Consider the following 19,219-nt stretch of genomic DNA (forward strand, 5'->3'; position numbering starts at 1 on the left):
AAAGGACTGAGGACGGATTCTTATGACTTAGCAGGCGTAAAGGACTGAGGACGGATTCTTATGACTCAGCAGCCGTAAAGGACTGAGGACGGATTCTTATGACTTAGCAGGCGTAAAGGACTGAGGATGGATTCTTGTGACTCAGCAGCCGTAAAGGACTGAGGACGGATTCTTATGACTCAGCAGGCGTAAAGGACTGAGGACAGATTCTTATGACTCAGCAGCCGTAAATGACTGAGGACGGATTGTAACGACTCAGCAGGCGTAAAGGACTGAGGAAGGATTCTTATGACTCAGCAGGCGTAAAGGACTGAGGACGGATTCTTATGACTCAGCAGCCGTAAAGGACTGAGGACGGATTCTTATGACTCAGCAGGCGTAAACGACTGAGGACAGATTCTTATGACTCAGCAGCTGTAAAGGACTGACGACGGATTCTTATGACTCAGCAGGCGTAAAGGACTGAGGACGGTTTGTAACGACTCAGCAGGCGTAAAGGACTGAGGACGGATTCTTATGACTTAGCAGGCGTAAAGGACTGAGGACGGATTCTTATGACTCAGCAGCCGTAAAGGACTGAGGATGGATTCTTATGACTCAGCAGCCGTAAAGGACTGAGGACGGATTGTAACGACTCAGCAGGCGTAAAGGACTGAGGACGGATTGTAACGACTCAGCAGGCGTAAAGGACTGAGGACGGATTCTTATGACTCAGCAGCCATAAAGGACTGAGGATGGATTCTTATGACTCAGCAGCTGTAAAGGACTGAGGACGGATTCTTATGACTCAGCAGCCGTAAAGGACTGAGGACGGATTGTAACGACTCAGCAGGCGTAAAGGACTGAGGAAGGATTCTTATGACTCAGCAGGCGTAAAGGACTGAGGACGGATTCTTATGAGTCAGCAGCCGTAAAGGACTGAGGACGGATTCTTATGACTCAGCAGGCGTAAAGGACTGAGGACGGATTGTAACGACTCAGCAGCCGTAAAGGACTGAGGACGGATTCTTATGACTCAGCAGCCGTAAAGGACTCAAGACGGATTGTAACGACTCAGCAGGCGTAAAGGACTGAGGAAGGATTCTTAGGACTCAGCAGCCGTAAAGGACTGAGGACAGACTGTAACGACTCAGCAGCCGTAAAGGTCTGAGGACGGATTGTAGCGATTCAGCAGGCGTAAAGGACTGATGAAGGATTCTTATGACTCAGCAGGCGTAAAGGACTGAGGACGGATTGTAACGACTCAGCAGCCGTAAAGGACTGAGGACGGATTCTTATGACTCAGCAGGCGTAAAGGACTGAGGACGGATTCTTATGACTCAGCAGCCATAAAGGACTGAGGACGGATTCTTATGACTCAGCGGGCGTAAAGGACTGAGGACGGATTCTTATGACTCAGCAACTGCAAAGGACTGAGGACGGATTCTTATGACTCAGCAGCCGTAAAGGACTGAGGACGGATTCTTATGACTCAGCAGACGTAAAGGACTGAGGACGGATTGTAATCACTCAGCAGGCGTAAAGGACTGAGGACGGATTCTTATGACTCAGCAGGCGTAAAGGACTGAGGACGGATTGTAATGACTCAGCAGGCGTAAAGGACTGAGGACGGATTGTAACGACTCAGCAGGCGTAAAGGACTGAGGACGGATTCTTATGACTCAGCAGGCGTAAAGGACTGAGGACGGATTCTAACGACTCAGCAGGCGTAAAGGACTGAGGACGGATTCTTATGACTCAGCAGGTGTAAAGGACTGAGGACGTTGTTACATGGCAATCATGATAACCTATATGAGTGTGACCTTGGGGTCTGTTATGTGACCTTAACAAATCTCCATGTCTTGCATCACAAAGATGAAAGGAGCACTAGGAAAATTTGGACTGAGGAAGAAGAGCAAGTCCAAGCACAGGATGGACGGTGAGTGTGCTGATCGGGAGGACGGTGCTTCATCCCTCATCATCATCAAAGGTCTAGGCACCCCAGGATTTTGGTAATGAGGGAAGGTTTGATATTTAGTTAGTTTCTTTTTATTTGGCCTGAACCTTAGATAGGAAGTAATTTCAACTGTCCAAACGTGTTTACTCCAGCAAATATCACATGTGAATTTTATCATTATTATTTTTGTTTATCATTTTAATTTTTCATGTGAGGAGGAATCAGTTATCAAGTTACTACCTTTATTTGATCTTTTATATGTATTCAGAGCTGTGACACGCCGGAGTGCAGACACGGAGGTGTTTGTGGTCTAGTGACCCTCGACCTACTTACAGAGTAATCAAAGCACTTTGTTCCTCCAAATGGACACCTCATCTCAACACAGTGATGGTAGAAGATGGTTCAGTCCTGACAGATGTCTTTGCTGTACTGTCCTGATGTGCCGGTCACTTTGAGCTGTTGTAAAAGGCTGGTCCGCTTACTGGGATGGTACATGGAAATCTCCATTGCCAGGGTTCTTGTGGCTGATTCTCCAGTCACCTGTGATCCACCAGATGTTGGTGAGATCACAAAGGCCAGGAAACAGCTGAGGGCAGAGAAAGCTCTAGGAATCTGTCTTTTTGGAGCTAACAGACAGGTGAAGATGATGTTCCTTTGGCATTGTGAACAAAGATTGTTTGTAATGGTGGGAATCATCCCTCCCTACTGAGAGAAAGTTCTTGTTGTTCCACTCTGGAAAAGAAGGGGTAATTGCCTAGAAAGCAATAATTCCCTGGGCCAGGGAAGGTGTTTGCAAGGAAAATTCTTAACAGGATTCATTTCAATCAATCAATCAATCAATCAGTTTTTTATATAGCGCCAAATCACAACAAACAGTTGCCCCAAGGCGCTTTATATTGTAAGGCAAGGCCATACAATAATTATGTAAAACCCCAACGTTCAAAACGACCCCCTGTGAGCAAGCACTTGGCTACAGTGGGAAGGAAAAACTCCCTTTTAACAGGAAGAAACCTCCAGCAGAACCAGGCTCAGGGAGGGGCAGTCTTCTGCTGGGACTGGTTGGGGCTGAGGGAGAGAACCAGGAAAAAGACATGCTGTGGAGGGGAGCAGAGATCGATCACTAATGATTAAATGCAGAGTGGTGCATACAGAGCAAAAAGAGAAAGAAACAGTGCATCATGGGAACCCCCCAGCAGTCTACGTCTATAGCAGCATAACTAAGGGATGGTTCAGGGTCACCTGATCTAGCCCTAACTATAAGCCTTAGCAAAAAGGAAAGTTTTAAGCCTAATCTTAAAAGTAGAGAGGGTGTCTGTCTCCCTGATCTGAATTGGGAGCTGGTTCCACAGGAGAGGAGCCTGAAAGCTGAAGGCTCTGCCTCCCATTCTACTCTTACAAACCCTAGGAACTACAAGTAAGCCTGCAGTCTGAGAGCGAAGCGCTCTATTGGGGTGATATGGTACTACGAGGTCCCTAAGATAAGATGGGACCTGATTATTCAAAACCTTATAAGTAAGAAGAAGAATTTTAAATTCTATTCTAGAATTAACAGGAAGCCAATGAAGAGAGGCCAATATGGGTGAGATATGCTCTCTCCTTCTAGTCCCCGTCAGTACTCTAGCTGCAGCATTTTGAATTAACTGAAGGCTTTTTAGGGAACTTTTAGGACAACCTGATAATAATGAATTACAATAGTCCAGCCTAGAGGAAATAAATGCATGAATTAGTTTTTCAGCATCACTCTGAGACAAGACCTTTCTGATTTTAGAGATATTGCGTAAATGCAAAAAAGCAGTCCTACATATTTGTTTAATATGCGCTTTGAATGACATATCCTGATCAAAAATGACTCCAAGATTTCTCACAGTATTACTAGAGGTCAGGGTAATGCCATCCAGAGTAAGGATCTGGTTAGACACCATGTTTCTAAGATTTGTGGGGCCAAGTACAATAACTTCAGTTTTATCTGAGTTTAAAAGCAGGAAATTAGAGGTCATCCATGTCTTTATGTCTGTAAGACAATCCTGCAGTTTAGCTAATTGGTGTGTGTCCTCTGGCTTCATGGATAGATAAAGCTGGGTATCATCTGCGTAACAATGAAAATTTAAGCAATACCGTCTAATAATACTGCCTAAGGGAAGCATGTATAAAGTGAATAAAATTGGTCCTAGCACAGAACCTTGTGGAACTCCATAATTAACTTTAGTCTGTGAAGAAGATTCCCCATTTACATGAACAAATTGTAATCTATTAGACAAATATGATTCAAACCACTGCAGCGCAGTGCCTTTAATACCTATGGCATGCTCTAATCTCTGTAATAAAATTTTATGGTCAACAGTATCAAAAGCAGCACTGAGGTCTAACAGAACAAGCACAGAGATGAGTCCACTGTCCGAGGCCATAAGAAGATCATTTGTAACCTTCACTAATGCTGTTTCTGTACTATGATAAATTCTAAAACCTGACTGAAACTCTTCAAATAGACCATTCCTCTGCAGATGATCAGTTAGCTGTTTTACAACTACCCTTTCAAGAATTTTTGAGAGAAAAGGAAGGTTGGAGATTGGCCTATAATTAGCTAAGATAGCTGGGTCAAGTGATGGCTTTTTAAGTAATGGTTTAATTACTGCCACCTTAAAAGCCTGTGGTACATAGCCAACTAACAAAGATAGATTGATCATATTTAAGATCGAAGCATTAAATAATGGTAGGGCTTCCTTGAGCAGCCTGGTAGGAATGGGGTCTAATAAACATGTTGATGGTTTGGATGAAGTAACTAATGAAAATAACTCAGACAGAACAATCGGAGAGAAAGAGTCTAACCAAATACCGGCATCACTGAAAGCAGCCAAAGATAACGATACGTCTTTGGGATGGTTATGAGTAATTTTTTCTCTAATAGTTAAAATTTTGTTAGCAAAGAAAGTCATGAAGTCATTACTAGTTAAAGTTAATGGAATACTCAGCTCAATAGAGCTCTGACTCTTTGTCAGCCTGGCTACAGTTCTGAAAAGAAACCTGGGGTTGTTCTTATTTTCTTCAATTAGTGATGAGTAGAAAGATGTCCTAGCTTTACGGAGGGCTTTTTTATAGAGCAACAGACTCTTTTTCCAGGCTAAGTGAAGATCTTCTAAATTAGTGAGACGCCATTTCCTCTCCAACTTACGGGTTATCTGCTTTAAGCTACGAGTTTGTGAGTTATACCACGGAGTCAGACACTTCTGATTTAAAGCTCTCTTTTTTAGAGGAGCTACAGCATCCAAAGTTGTCTTCAATGAGGATGTAAAACTATTGACGAGATACTCTATCTCACTTACAGAGTTTAGGTAGCTACTCTGCACTGTGTTGGTATATGACATTAGAGAACATAAAGAAGGAATCATATCCTTAAACCTAGTTACAGCGCTTTCTGAAAGACTTCTAGTGTAATGAAACTTATTCCCCACTGCAGGGTAGTCCATCAGAGTAAATGTAAATGTTATTAAGAAATGATCAGACAGAAGGGAGTTTTCAGGGAATACTGTTAAGTCTTCTATTTCCATACCATAAGTCAGAACAAGATCTAAGATATGATTAAAGTGGTGGGTGGACTCATTTACTTTTTGAGCAAAGCCAATAGAGTCTAATAATAGATTAAATGCAGTGTTGAGGCTGTCATTCTCAGCATCTGTGTGGATGTTAAAATCGCCCACTATAATTATCTTATCTGAGCTAAGCACTAAGTCAGACAAAAGGTCTGAAAATTCACAGAGAAACTCACAGTAACGACCAGGTGGACGATAGATAATAACAAATAAAACTGGTTTTTGGGACTTCCAATTTGGATGGACAAGACTAAGAGTCAAGCTTTCAAATGAATTAAAGCTCTGTCTGGGTTTTTGATTAATTAATAAGCTGGAATGGAAGATTGCTGCTAACACAGCAACACATTAGCGGGCAACACATACAGGTATGTGTTGCTCAGTGACAAGACCAGTCTAGTTGAATGCCTAAAACGTCAGCTATCAACCACATCCTAGCTTGGTGTGTACTCATAAAATAAAAGTGTGACTATCACCCATGCTTTTTTAGCAGCTAATGTTGACTTTTAAAAAGCATTTCATTCAGTTGACTGGACTACTTTCTGAGACATCCTGAGAATTTGTGGGATCACCCAAGAGGTTTCTGGATGTCATAGTCAGCTAAGACACAGATACTGTGAGTGCTGGAGTGGGGACAGAAAACAACCTTGACGTCATGGAAGATACTGTGATCTTTGTGGGTTGATGGATTCCCTGATTGTACTACTTGTGAAGCTGATTGAGGAGTCAGAGTGTCTGTCTGTTGGGTTTGTTTTCTTTCAGCGGTAGTGGGTTAGGGTTAGTGGACACTTGTTTGAGTTTAGAGACTATTGTTTTTGAACAGGTGTTGATGCCCTCAAGCTGAATTAATGTTGGTAGATTTGTGTACAGCCTGAAACAGAGACCCCTGGAGAGCACTGGTGTTGGATAAAACTAAAGTTTATTCTGCCAAGCACCAACTGGATCCATCAAAAAGCACAGCACAGCAACTCTGTACATGAAAGTCACCTGGGAGGAGACAGATGAGGAGAGTGGCTGAAGATACAGACGAGTGTCCGATATGGAAGACAGTCCCTAAAGTCTGTTTATCCAGATAAGCAGGCAGAGGGTCAAAACACAGCTATCAATGAGGCAGAACAGGAAACAACAGGGAAAACTCAGGGAAAATATACACGCTGTGCAGGTTGGCAACTGTGGGTCAAACACAAGAGAGCAGGCATGAAAGTGAAACAGTCTGGCATTAGAGTGAAAGAACTGTGACAGTTACATGTTGCTTGAACCAATTAATGTCAGAGTGCACTTGGAAGTGGAAGCTCTGCTGACAGGAAGTAAAACCACTGAATCCACACAGAGCAGATGTCAGAATAAGAGCACTACATAAAACACTGGATAAAGTGCAGACAAACACTAGAAATATAATACGTGAGAGATAATACCAACGATAGAAAGCTAGAGATGAGAAACTGTAATAATCATTTCATACATTTCAAAGGTTGTTGACATTATATTATTAACATTATTAGTATTAAATATGTCAAAATAGCCAACTGGTGATGCTGCAGCCAGTTTGTTTTATTTTGGATGGAATTTCACTGGTGTGTTGAAATTATAATTACTGATCAATTTATGTGAATGTTGTTATAGCCTCTGTGAGTGCCGCTGGGACACCTGTTGACTCTGGAGAGGTTGGAGTGGAGGTACCAGAGGCTATTACCGTGGAAACTGTGGAGACCTACCCACTTCCTGAGGTGGGTCACCATCACCCGCCACTTAAAATCCGCTGCACTGTGCCCGGTTCTCTACGTGGAGCACCGGAGCCAGATGTTTAATTTAACTCATTACTTATTTATTCTGCATTTGCATTTTCAGGAGACACTTAGTGAGATCACATCCAGGTTTTTGTTTTTGGTGGCACAGTGGCTTAGTGGTTAGCACTGGTGCCTCATAGCAAGAAGGTCACGGGATCGCTTCCCAGTCTTTCTGTGTGGAGTTTGCACGTTCTCCCCGTGTCTGTGTGGGTCCTCCCACAGTCAAAAACATGCTTATTTAGGGTCTGCTCCTCTCTCTGCCCCTGAGCAAGGCATTGTCTCCACATCTGCAGTTGGTCTCCAGGCGCCGGACTGTGGCTGCACACTGCCCCCAGTGGTTGGATTGTGTCTAACTGTAATCAGGACGGTTAAATGCAGAGGACACATTCCACTGTATGTTTGTATGTATGTGCAATGACAATAAAGGCCCTTCTTCTTCTTCTTCTTCTTCTTCTTCTTCTTCTTCTTCTTCTTCTTCTTCTTCTTCTTCTTCAGGGGTTTCTGGGAGAAAAAGAGGAGTTCCTGCTGTTTGGCTCCCTGTTTGAAGTCACAATGATGGATCCATCTGTAGGAACCAGATCCGTGACCTTTGAACTCTCTATCGGTAAATATGGTCCCACATATGAGTACTGTTCATGTTCCAGGTTCGAGATCTTTTCCAAACATGTTCACCTCAAGGTGCCACACAAACTCAGGTCTAGACCTGAGCCAGCCCATGGGCATAGACACTGGGGACAGTGGTGAGGATAATGTCCTTCCAGTGTTTTTTAGTCCAGGAGCAAACCTGAAGCAGACCAGACTAAGTGTGGTGACCATCTGCTTTCATCAAACTCACAAAAACACAAGACTGAAAGAAATGTCACAGCTGAATGACCACTTAGAGTCCACGCCGACATCTGACATCCTCGTCATAACATTTTTCTGTTTGTGAAAGGGAATTATGGGAAAGCGGTGGGAGTGAGGAGATCCAAAAAGAGCCAGAGCAAAGAGGAGTTGAGGAGGAGTCGAGAGGAGCTGAGGAGCAGCAGAGAGGACCTCAGGGTGGAGGAGCAGAGTCTGCTTCCAGCTGAGGAGGAGCTGGAGAGAGAGGAGGTGCTCAGCCCTGAACCCGAGAACAGATCTGTGTCTGCGGCCATGAGGCCACAGCCCATCGAGTATGACAGGTAACGACCGCAGTCCAAGTACTCCAAGAACTCGAACCTCCACCGCCTGTTGGTCCATCTGTCTGTCTGTCAGTCCATCTGTCTGTCCATCTCTTGGACTGTCTGTCTATATGTCTGTCTGTCCGTCTGTTTGTCCATCTGTCGGTTGGTCTGTCTCTCTGTTGGTGTGTCTGTCTGTCCGTCTGTCTATCTCTTGGACTGTCTGTCTATCTGTCTGTTGGTCCATCTGTCTGTCCGTCTGTTGGTCCATCTCTTCGACCTTCTGTCTGTCGGTCCATCTGTCCGTCCATCTCTTGGACTGTCTGTCTATATGTCTGTCGGTCCGTCTGTCTGTCGGACCGTTTGTTCATCCATCTGCCGGTCTGTCTGTCTGTCTCTCTGTCGGCCCATCTCTTGGTCCGTCTGTCTATCTGTCTGTTGATCCGTCTGTCTGTCTGTCATCTGTCTGTTGGTCTGTCTGTCTCTCTGTTGGGCCATTTGTCTGTCTGTTGGTCCGTCTGTCTGTCGGTCTGTCTGTCTGTCCGTCTGTTGGTCCATCTGTCCATCTGCTGTCTGTCTGTCTCTCTGTTGGTGTGTCTGTCGGTCCATCTGTCTGTTGATGTTCTTCCTCCTAAACCTACGTTGAAGAAATAATTCCAGTCTGGTGTCTTTGACTGGAGAGGCTCTTTTGTTGTTGTTGTTGTTATTGTTACATCAGTTGAACGGTTAGTTAGTTAGTTCATGTGTTATCACACTACCACTGTTATGTGCGTAGTCCATGTTAGTAACTAGGCTGTCAGAGTGGTGAGTGTTAGTTTGTGAGCTCGATCGCAGCTCTCTAGTTTTTGGTCTTCAGCCTCCTTCTTGGACCATCTTCCAGGACTGTTTCCTGGACACCGTTGTGTTGTATTGTGGTTCTCTCTGGTACTTGCGTGCGTTAGGGTCCTATCTCACTGTGTGCAACTGTTGGAGAGCAGTTGGAGATGTGAATTAGTGACCAAACGTGCAAATGAGTGACAGTGTCTCAGTTGGTGTCTCACTGAAGTGTCCACTCACAGCTGAGGACAAATGACATGTTTGTAGACAAAGTGTTCAGCGTTCATGTGAATAGACTGTGGAAATCACCCCACTGTTCCCAATAATCACAAAATAGAATAATAAATAAAATAATAATAATAATAATAAAGCCTACATCGCACTCACCGATTAGCAGAATGTTGTCCCTGCTGGATCTACTGTCCGATCTTCCATGTCCAGAATATAGTCCACCGCTTATATGATCCTTTTGTCCTTGGATCTGCACACACTGACAGACAGCTGTCAGTGAGATCAAGGAAGCGCCGGGGCACTGTAAGGGGATACCATGATCTTTGTGCAGTACAGGAGTCATACGAGGAACATGCCAGGCAGATCCTTATCTTTACCAGCCGGCCACTGTGTTTACCACGGCAACGATGACACTTCCACCGGGAAGGTAGTGCTGAGGCCCGGAGAAGGTAACAGCGGAGGTAAAAGTTTTTGTCTGGTATAATTAAAAACACTTGTTTCTGACATTTTGTAGTAGGTCCAAGAGGGACTGGCAATCTTACACCAGCAGAGACTTGATCTGAGAGGTGTTAAGGCTTAAAAACATTAAAAACAGAGACAAAGTAGGAGCAACAGACGGCATGCCGCACACACACTGGAGCCATCTTCCCACCAGACTATATCTTCCAAATCAGGCACCTGGCTAAGGACACGCCCACATGTCACCTGGCCATGGAGTCGCCCACATGTCACCTGACCAAGGAGTTGCCCACATGTCACCTGGCCAAGGAGTCCCCACGTGTCACCTGGTCAAGGACATGCCCACATGTCACCTGACCATGGAGTCGCCCATGTGTCACCTGGCCAAGGAGTCGCCCATGTGTCACCTGGCCAAGGAGTCGCCCACATGTCACCTGACCAAGGAGTTGCCCACATGTCACCTGACCATGGAGTCGCCCATGTGTCACCTGGCCAAGGAGTCGCCCACGTGTCACCTGTTCAAGGACATGCCCACATGTCATCTGACCAAGGAGTCGCCCACGTGTCACCTGTTCAAGGACATGCCCACATGTCATCTGACCAAGGAGTCGCTCACGTGTCACCTGGCCAAGGACACGCCCACATGTCACCTGGCCAAGGAGTCCCCACGTGTCACCTGGTCAAGGACATGCCCACATGTCACCTGACCATGGAGTCGCCCATGTGTCACCTGGCCAAGGAGTCGCCCACGTGTCACCTGTTCAAGGACATGCCCACATGTCATCTGACCAAGGAGTCGCCCACGTGTCACCTGTTCAAGGACATGCCCACATGTCATCTGACCAAGGAGTCGCTCACGTGTCACCTGGCCAAGGACACGCCCACATGTCACCTGGCCAAGGAGTCCCCACGTGTCACCTGGCCAAGGAGTCGCCCACATGTCACCTGACCAAGGAGTTGCCCACATGTCACCTGACCATGGAGTCGCCCATGTGTCACCTGGCCAAGGAGTCGCCCACGTGTCACCTGTTCAAGGACATGCCCACATGTCATCTGACCAAGGAGTCGCCCACGTGTCACCTGTTCAAGGACATGCCCACATGTCATCTGACCAAGGAGTCGCTCACGTGTCACCTGGCCAAGGACACGCCCACATGTCACCTGGCCAAGGAGTCCCCACGTGTCACCTGGTCAAGGACATGCCCACATGTCACCTGACCATGGAGTCGCCCATGTGTCACCTGGCCAAGGAGTCGCCCACGTGTCACCTGGTCAAGGACATGCCCACATGTCACCTGACCATGGAGTCGCCCATGTGTCACCTGGCCAAGGAGTCGCCCACGTATCACCTGTTCAAGGACATGCCCACATGTCATCTGACCAAGGAGTCGCCCACGTGTCACCTGGCCAAGGACACGCCCACATGTCACCTGGCCAATGAGTCCCCACGTGTCACCTGGTCAAGGACATGCCCACATGTCACCTGACCATGGAGTCGCCCATGTGTCACCTGGCCAAGGAGTCGCCCACGTGTCACCTGTTCAAGGACATGCCCACATGTCATCTGACCAAGGAGTCGCCCACGTGTCACCTGTTCAAGGACATGCCCACATGTCATCTGACCAAGGAGTCGCTCACGTGTCACCTGGCCAAGGACATGCCCACATGTCGTCTGACCAAGGAGTCGCCCACGTCATCTGACCAAGGAGTTGCCCACGTTTCACCTGGCCAAGGACTCACCCATGTGTCACCAGGTCAAGAACACACCCACGTCACATGGCACTCCCCTGGACTCAGGGGAGTTCTGTAGTGCGGTGGATACAAAGGCGTATGGCATAACACATGTTCCCAGACCAGACCTGAGGTTTCCAGCGGTACTGTGAGTGCTGTCTGGCGTGGACCCTCTGCCTGAGTCATGGATCTTTTCTCCAACATGGCTCAGTTTTTCATGGATTGGGCTGGTTGAGCCACTGAGTCCATTTACTTGGGTGTTTTTGCTGGTGAGGAAATGTTCACTGACCATGACTTTGAAGAGGATCTTGTGAACCTGGTGGAATTAAAGAATTATTGCAAGAGGATTACAGGCTGAACTGCCACCTAATAAGAAGAAGGGCCTTTATTGTCACGAACATACAATGAAATCTGTCCTCTGCGTTTCACCGTCCTAATTACAGTTAGACACAATCCAAACACTAGGGGCAGTGAGCAGCCACAGTCCAGTGCCCGGGGACCAACTCCAGATGTAGAGACACTGCCTTGCTCAGGGGCAGAGAGAGGAGCAGACCCTAAATAAGCAGGTTTTTGATTGTGGGAGGAAACCCACAGGGAAAAGACCAGGTGGGAAGTGAACCCATGACCTTCTTGCTATGAGACACCAATGCTAACCACTAACCCACTGTGCCAACAATAGTCTCACCTACATTTCCTAAATTTTGCAGATACAGAAAACAGTACTTGGAAAGAAAAAAATCATGAGCAGATTTTTGGATGTCAATAAAGTTTATAAATAAACTGTAATCCTAACTCTGGATGGCAACCATGCAGGCAGGTGTCTCCTGAACAAGGAGGCACCTGTGTGCTGGATTGTGTCCACCACATGGACTAAATGTGGTATCTGATGTTCCCTCACAGTGTCAGTGATCTGTAATCTGACCAGGTAATCTGGATTTTTTTTTTCATTTCATTTAACCTTCATTTAACCAGATTTTAAAAATCCACTGAGATCAAAACCTCTTTTGTAGGGTGATCTGGCCAAGAAGGCAGCAGCACACACTGAGTGAATGAATGATTTATTGTCATTACAACAAGTGCAACAAAATGATCTTCACACCCAATTACCTTAGAAATACAGCAATTAATCCACAATTATTACTGGTTGAACATAATAATGGCACACATCAGAATTAAAACATCCGCACACATACATTTGATTTGTTTATTTACGCTAAACTTTGAAACAGTCCGTCATCTGAATTGATTATTATTATTATTATTCCAAATATAGTTTGAAGAATTCACAGTCTGGTGAAGTTTGGACGGACAACACAATAATAAACAACACATCTGCTATCAAATACAAACACAAGCAGCTGACCAATGGACACAATAACAATAAAATCAACAGCATTTAATGGTTCTATGGAAATCAAATGTTGGTGATCACATGACATCCTCACCCAAGTCGTTACTACCATGAATGAAGCGAGTCTCAGGAGTCCTTTCCTGTCTGGAATAGACTGAGTGACTTCTTCTGGGTCACTGGCTCCAGGATCGTGGCTCCAGGGTGTGATTTGGAATCATCTCCTTCCTGTCTGTCTGTCTGTCTGTCAGGTCCTTCCACTGTATTCCTCTTCAGCCTCCGGTGATGAGACAGAAGCCATGTCTGTTCGTCTGGAGCCTGTTTGAGGACCACAGTTATCGTCTTTATCAAGCCAACTGGCTGAACAAGATGGCCAACAGGCTGGTGAGTGTGGCGCCATCTGGAGTTTGCCAATGAAACGATGTCCACGTGCTGTAGGAAACAAGTGCGTCTGGTTCATCCTCTGCTAGGAGACGGGTCTGGATGAGGTGGAGCGTCTCCTGAGGAGGCCAAGGAGTCACGTGAAGGAGCGTCTGGTGGAGGTTCTCCTGGAGCTGGTGGCCTCCTGCAAGTCAGTGTTACAGATCAGTGAAGACATTTGAATAAGACTAGATTAGGACAGATTACATGGTTTAGACATTAGATCAGACGAGGTTAGTTAGAATTCAAGGCCATCAGATTATGAGGCTTTGAAAAAGCCTCAACACAGACTCACGTGGCCATAATATGATCATTGATGATTTAATTCATAATCTATATGTTCGACTCACACAAGCACGAGAACTTTGTTGATCCATTTACCTGTTGCAAGTCCTTCTTGATAATCTGGTTAATCTGGCTCTGGCCTGGTATGTTTTCAGACATGTTGGACTTGTGTAGACTGTAACTGAACACTTACAACTGCTCATTTATTAAAAAATATCAACTTTTTACATGTAGACAGAAGAAGAATTCCCCCAAAAAACTCTGTTTTTTAATAAATGTTATTGCAGTTCACATTAATTTCTAAATTCCCGTTTTCCTTTTCTGCTGTTACAGCAAACAGCCAAATCAATAATCATCATCAGGCTCTGCATGCTTTTCTTGTCCACAGGGCAGATGTAGAGCTCATCATTTACAATAAGTTGTCTCCGTGCATGTTGTCCGTCCATTTTCCAGCTTCCATCCTGACAAAGTGATCTTCCAAAAGGGAATTTAAATTATGATGAGAACAATAATGATTAGATGGAGCTCAGCAACACAACTGACTCACCTCAAAGAGACCAGAACCACGTCCTCTTACGCTGTGGAAGGACAATGCACTGCTTTGAATTTAGGAAAACCTGCAAACTAAAAAAGGATTCCAATGTCAGAATCCTTGGAAAAATACAGAGAGATGTCATGATGCTGAGAAATTAGAATCTTTATTGTTTTTGCGCATATATACATATAAAGAAACTTGTCCATTACAGTTAGACCCAATCCAGCCACTAGGGGCAGTGTGCAGCCACAGTCCGGTGCACGGGGACCAACTCCAGATGTAGAGACGCTGCCTTGCTCAGGGGCAAGAAAGGAGCAGACCCTAAATAAGCAGGTTTTTGACTGTGGGAGGAAACCCACACAGACACGTGGAGAAACTGCAAACTCCACACAGAGAGGCCAGGAATCGATCCCACCACCTTCTTGCTGTGAGGCACCAGTGCTAACCACTAATCCACCGTGCTGCCTGACTGTAAAACACAAGATATTTGTGCCTTTCTTGTTCATTCATGTTCCAGCGTACAAACATTAACAACATATCAGGACAATTTAGTTGCAGCTGAAAGGTTTTCGTGGGCTGACTTGCAGAAGTTAGAAATAAAAGCCTGCAGAGAGTTTTGATTAGACACATTTGATGTTCAACCAGTCAACACTGATTTATAAAGTGCTTTACAGCACCAGATGGTGTCCAAAGTGCTTCACAGTAAAAACACAGATTCACAAAAATCAAACACACATAGAATAAAATTAAAAACAGCATATGTTAATAAGGCTGAGTGTGGCTCTGGACCAGACGAACTCAGGGAACACGTGGACTTCATCAGCTGGAACAAACACCCCGCTGGTTAGCCACGCGTCCACTTTACTACATGTGACACAGGTTGCTGTTGCCTCCTGAACCAGGCTGGTGCTGCACTTCATAAGAAGTTTGTCTTTTTGGCTGGTGGTTCATTCAGTGCAGCAGCATCTTGATCTTTGGCTGGTTTCAGCCTGAGGACTGAGGAGGGTCACATTTAATTACTGGGTGTATTTTAGGGCTACAACAAACGATTATTTGGATCATTGATTAATCTGATGGGGTTTCGACATGATTAATCGATTAATCAGATTAGCAGGGAATTTTTTAAAAATGTACCAGGGAAACAGTTTTTCTCTCCTTCCATCACTTTATTTAACAACAGAACATTATTTGAAAACTTAAAATACTTGAAAATCAACAAATTGTCAAATGTCCCTTGGCTGTTGAAATATAAAATAATAAAGAATAAAACAGTTTATAATAAATAACAAAAATAATTATTTCAAATGACGTTGTGTGGGCCGCTGAAGAGGAGGTACTGCTGGCCCACCACCACCAGAGGGCGCCCTGCTTGGAGTGCGGGCTCCAAGCACGAGAGGGCGCTAGACCCAGAAGAAGTGACAGCTGTCACTCATCCTCTGCACCAGCTGTCACTCGTTCATCATCACCACCATAAAAGCCGGACTGCAACTCCACCTCCCCGCCGAGAAATTGACTACCATTACCAAGGTAATTTCTCTGTGAACTTAAGACTGTATATCTGTCTAAACTCTTCTTTGCAGCCGTTTTCCTGTCAGTGAGACTCGTCTGTGGAGGTGGCGTTTGAGGTGTTCAGCGACGGCTTCGCAACACCTCCCACCCAGATAAGTGCTCAAACAGGAGCTGCACGAGTGTGTGCTTGGAGGTGGAGGCGCTTCCTCCCTCGTTAACTGTGGATTTACTGAGTGTGCGGACTCACACTCACTCATCATATTTCTGCTTTCTGCCAGCAGTACCAGGGTCGACAGCCGAAGACAGAGGCCACCTGGGGACTCGGGACTTGGCGGCTCCGGTGTTCTTCAGACCGTTGGTGGTGGAAGCCGTGTGGGATGCAGCTTCTCTCTCGTCGGGGGTCTTCTATCTTCGAGCCTGCCCACACGTCACCTGGTGTTAAATTGACTGTGCAGATTATAGTACGTTTCGTTGTGTATTATCGCAACATTAAATTGTTACCTTTTTGGCTTATTCATTGTCCGTTCATTTGCGCCCCCTGTTGTGGGTCCGTGCTACGACACCTTCCCAACAGGATTTCTCGGCCATTGTCATGGATTCCGAGGGGCGTCAACCCGAGCTTGAACGGCCAATGGAAGAGCCAGGAGCGCAGGCGTCAGCGGGAGGCGTGTTGAGTGAGCTGCAGCAGATCTTAACCGCCTTCACGGCTCGGTTAGAATTAGTGACCGAGCAGAGTGTCCTCCTTAATCGGAGGGTGGAGGCTCTCACCGCCAGGGTGGAAGCGCGCGATCAGGGCGCTGCTGCAGCCACTCCTCTGGCTGGTCCTGGGCCTGTATCAGACGTTCCACTGGTCGTTCAACGAACCCCCCCACCGTCCCCTGAAGCATACATAAGCCCTCCGGAACCGTACGGGGGCTGTGTCGAGACGTGCGCAGACTTCCTCATGCAGTGTTCGCTCGTCTTTTCACAGCGCCCTGTCATGTACGCATCAGACGCTAGCCGGGTGGCTTATGTTATTAATTTGCTTCGAGGAGAGGCACGCGCATGGGCTACGGCACTTTGGGAGCAGAATTCACGGCTCCTAACGTCTTATACTGGGTTTGTACGGGAGCTCAAACAAGTGTTTGATCATCCCAACAGAGGCGAGACCACTTCGAACGTGCTGCTGTCGAAGAGACAGGGGCGCCGTAGCGCAGCAGAGTATGCAGTCGACTTCCGCATCGCGGCAGCGAGGTCCGGCTGGAATAACGTTGCGCTCCGCGCCGCCTTTGTAAACGGACTGTCCCCGGTCCTTAAGGAGCACCTACTGGCTAAGGAGGAACTGCGGGATTTTGACGGGCTTGTCGATTTAGTTATACGTTTAGACAACCGTTTAAACGAGCATCATCGGGAGCAGGCCGGGGGGCGTGACCGGGCACGAGCCGTCCCTCCCCCTTCCGGTTCCGACAAGGTGACGTCGTCCCCACGCTTCACTGCCAGAGAGCTCCGTGTGGCTACAGCTCCCCCTGCTGAGGAGGCTATGGACACGAGCAGGGCCAAATTAAGATCAAATATCAGACAAAGGAGGCTGGCCCGCGGGGAGTGTTTTGTCTGCGGCTCTTGCGAGCACATGTAGAAGGACTGCCCCAAACGGTCAAACTACAACGCCCGTCCTTAGAAACTGGGCTAAGGGTGGGCCATAACACGCACGCAGGAAAACCCCGCAAATCTGCACGAATCCCAGTAACAATCCTTTGTGGGGATTTAACCCTTCACGCCCCAGCACTGGTAGACACGGGGTCTGAAGAGGAGGTACTGCTGGCCCACCACCACCAGAGGGCGCCCTGCTTGGAGTGCGGGCTCCAAGTACGAGAGGGCGCTAGACCCAGAAGAAGTGACAGCTGTCACTCATCCTCTGCACCAGCTGTCACCCGTTCATCATCACCACCATAAAAGCCGGACTGCAACTCCACCTCCCCGCCGAGAAATTGACTACCATTACCAAGGTAATTTCTCTGTGAACTTAAGACTGTATATCTGTCTAAACTCTTCTTTGCAGCTGTTTTCCTGTCGGTGAGACTCGTCTGTGGAGGTGGCGTTTGAGGTGTTCAGCGACGGCTTCGCAACTCCTCCCACCCAGATAAGTGCTCAAACAGGAGCTGCACGAGTGTGTGCTTGGAGATGGAGGTGCTTCCTCCCTCGTTAACTGTGGATTTACTGAGTGTGCGGACTCACACTCACTCATCATATTTCTGCCAGCAGTACCAGGGTCGACAGCCGAAGACAGAGGCCACCTGGGGACTCGGGACTTGGCGGCTCCGGTGTTCTTCAGACCGTTGGTGGTGGAAGCCGTGTGGGATGCAGCTTCTCTCTCGTCGGGGGTCTTCTATCTTCGAGCCTGCCCACACGTCACCTGGTGTTAAATTGACTGTGCAGATTATAGTACGTTTCGTTGTGTATTATCGCAACATTAAATTGTTACCTTTTTGGCTTATTCATTGTCCGTTCATTTGTGCCCCCTGTTGTGGGTCCGTGCTACGACACCTTCCCAACAGACATTGCTTTATCAAAGTGCTGAGTTGCCATAAAACAACATTGAAACATATAAATGTTATAAAATATATGGTGAAAAAAAGAGGTATTTTTGTTGCTGTAAATGAGCAATTAGCATAACCAGTTAACCATAAAACCTAAATCAAAAACTGTAGCCTGACTCATTATATGTGCAACATTCTCTGTATATCTTGTAAACTATGTGGTCATTTCACAATGACACACGTGACTCACGTCTCTTTCTCTAAAATTGTATTGTAGCATTATTAGTTATTATTACTATTATTATTGTTGTTATTATTAATATATAAATAAAATAAATTAAAAAGTATTATAATTTAATACATTTGACTCTTTTACAACAACAAATGCTGAGCCATTAATTGTTATACAGAAAACAAATGCACAAACATGCTGAAATGCCAGCAGCTTAATGCTAACTTTAACATTGAAAACGCCATAGACATGCTAACACGTTAGCGTTGGCGTTAGCATAAAATACATCTATAAGCTGTTTCAGAAGACCATAACAGGTCAGTTTAACATAAAAAAGGTAAATATTCCTCACAGACATATGCTCTTTAGGGTTTTAGTGGAGAAAAATTAAGATAAAGCGAAATAATACAAATGAAACCAACGAAGCAGCAGCTTGAAGCACTCCTTCATTGGTTCAAGATTCAAAGCAAAGCTTGGTTGATTATATGGAAGAAGCGAAACATTTGCGATAAAACAAAGTTATTTAGCAACTAATCGATGACTAAATTAGTTGACAACTATTTAAATCATCGATTTTAATCAATTAACTCGGTTAGTTGTTTCAGCTCTGATGTATTCAGTTCAAAACATACGTGTGTGTATGTTCTCTGCACACAGACCACAAGCATCCATGTACATGTAAAGGAAG

The 19,219-nt window shown here is 45.9% G+C and overlaps 1 protein-coding gene across 1 annotated transcript in view; it reads left to right on the forward strand.

Moving 5' to 3' along the window:
• fer1l4 (fer-1 like family member 4) overlaps positions 1–19,219 on the forward strand; it is a 293,664-nt gene that overhangs the window by 61,038 nt on the left and 213,407 nt on the right. The window contains 6 exon segments of the mRNA XM_034164544.1: positions 1,855–1,922; positions 7,154–7,247; positions 7,803–7,911; positions 8,242–8,470; positions 13,286–13,418; positions 13,505–13,605. Of these exon segments, the coding sequence (XP_034020435.1) occupies positions 1,855–1,922; positions 7,154–7,247; positions 7,803–7,911; positions 8,242–8,470; positions 13,286–13,418; positions 13,505–13,605 (734 nt within the window).

Source organism: Thalassophryne amazonica, chromosome 3 (assembly GCF_902500255.1).
Source record: "Thalassophryne amazonica chromosome 3, fThaAma1.1, whole genome shotgun sequence".
Classification (NCBI taxonomy): domain Eukaryota; kingdom Metazoa; phylum Chordata; class Actinopteri; order Batrachoidiformes; family Batrachoididae; genus Thalassophryne; species Thalassophryne amazonica.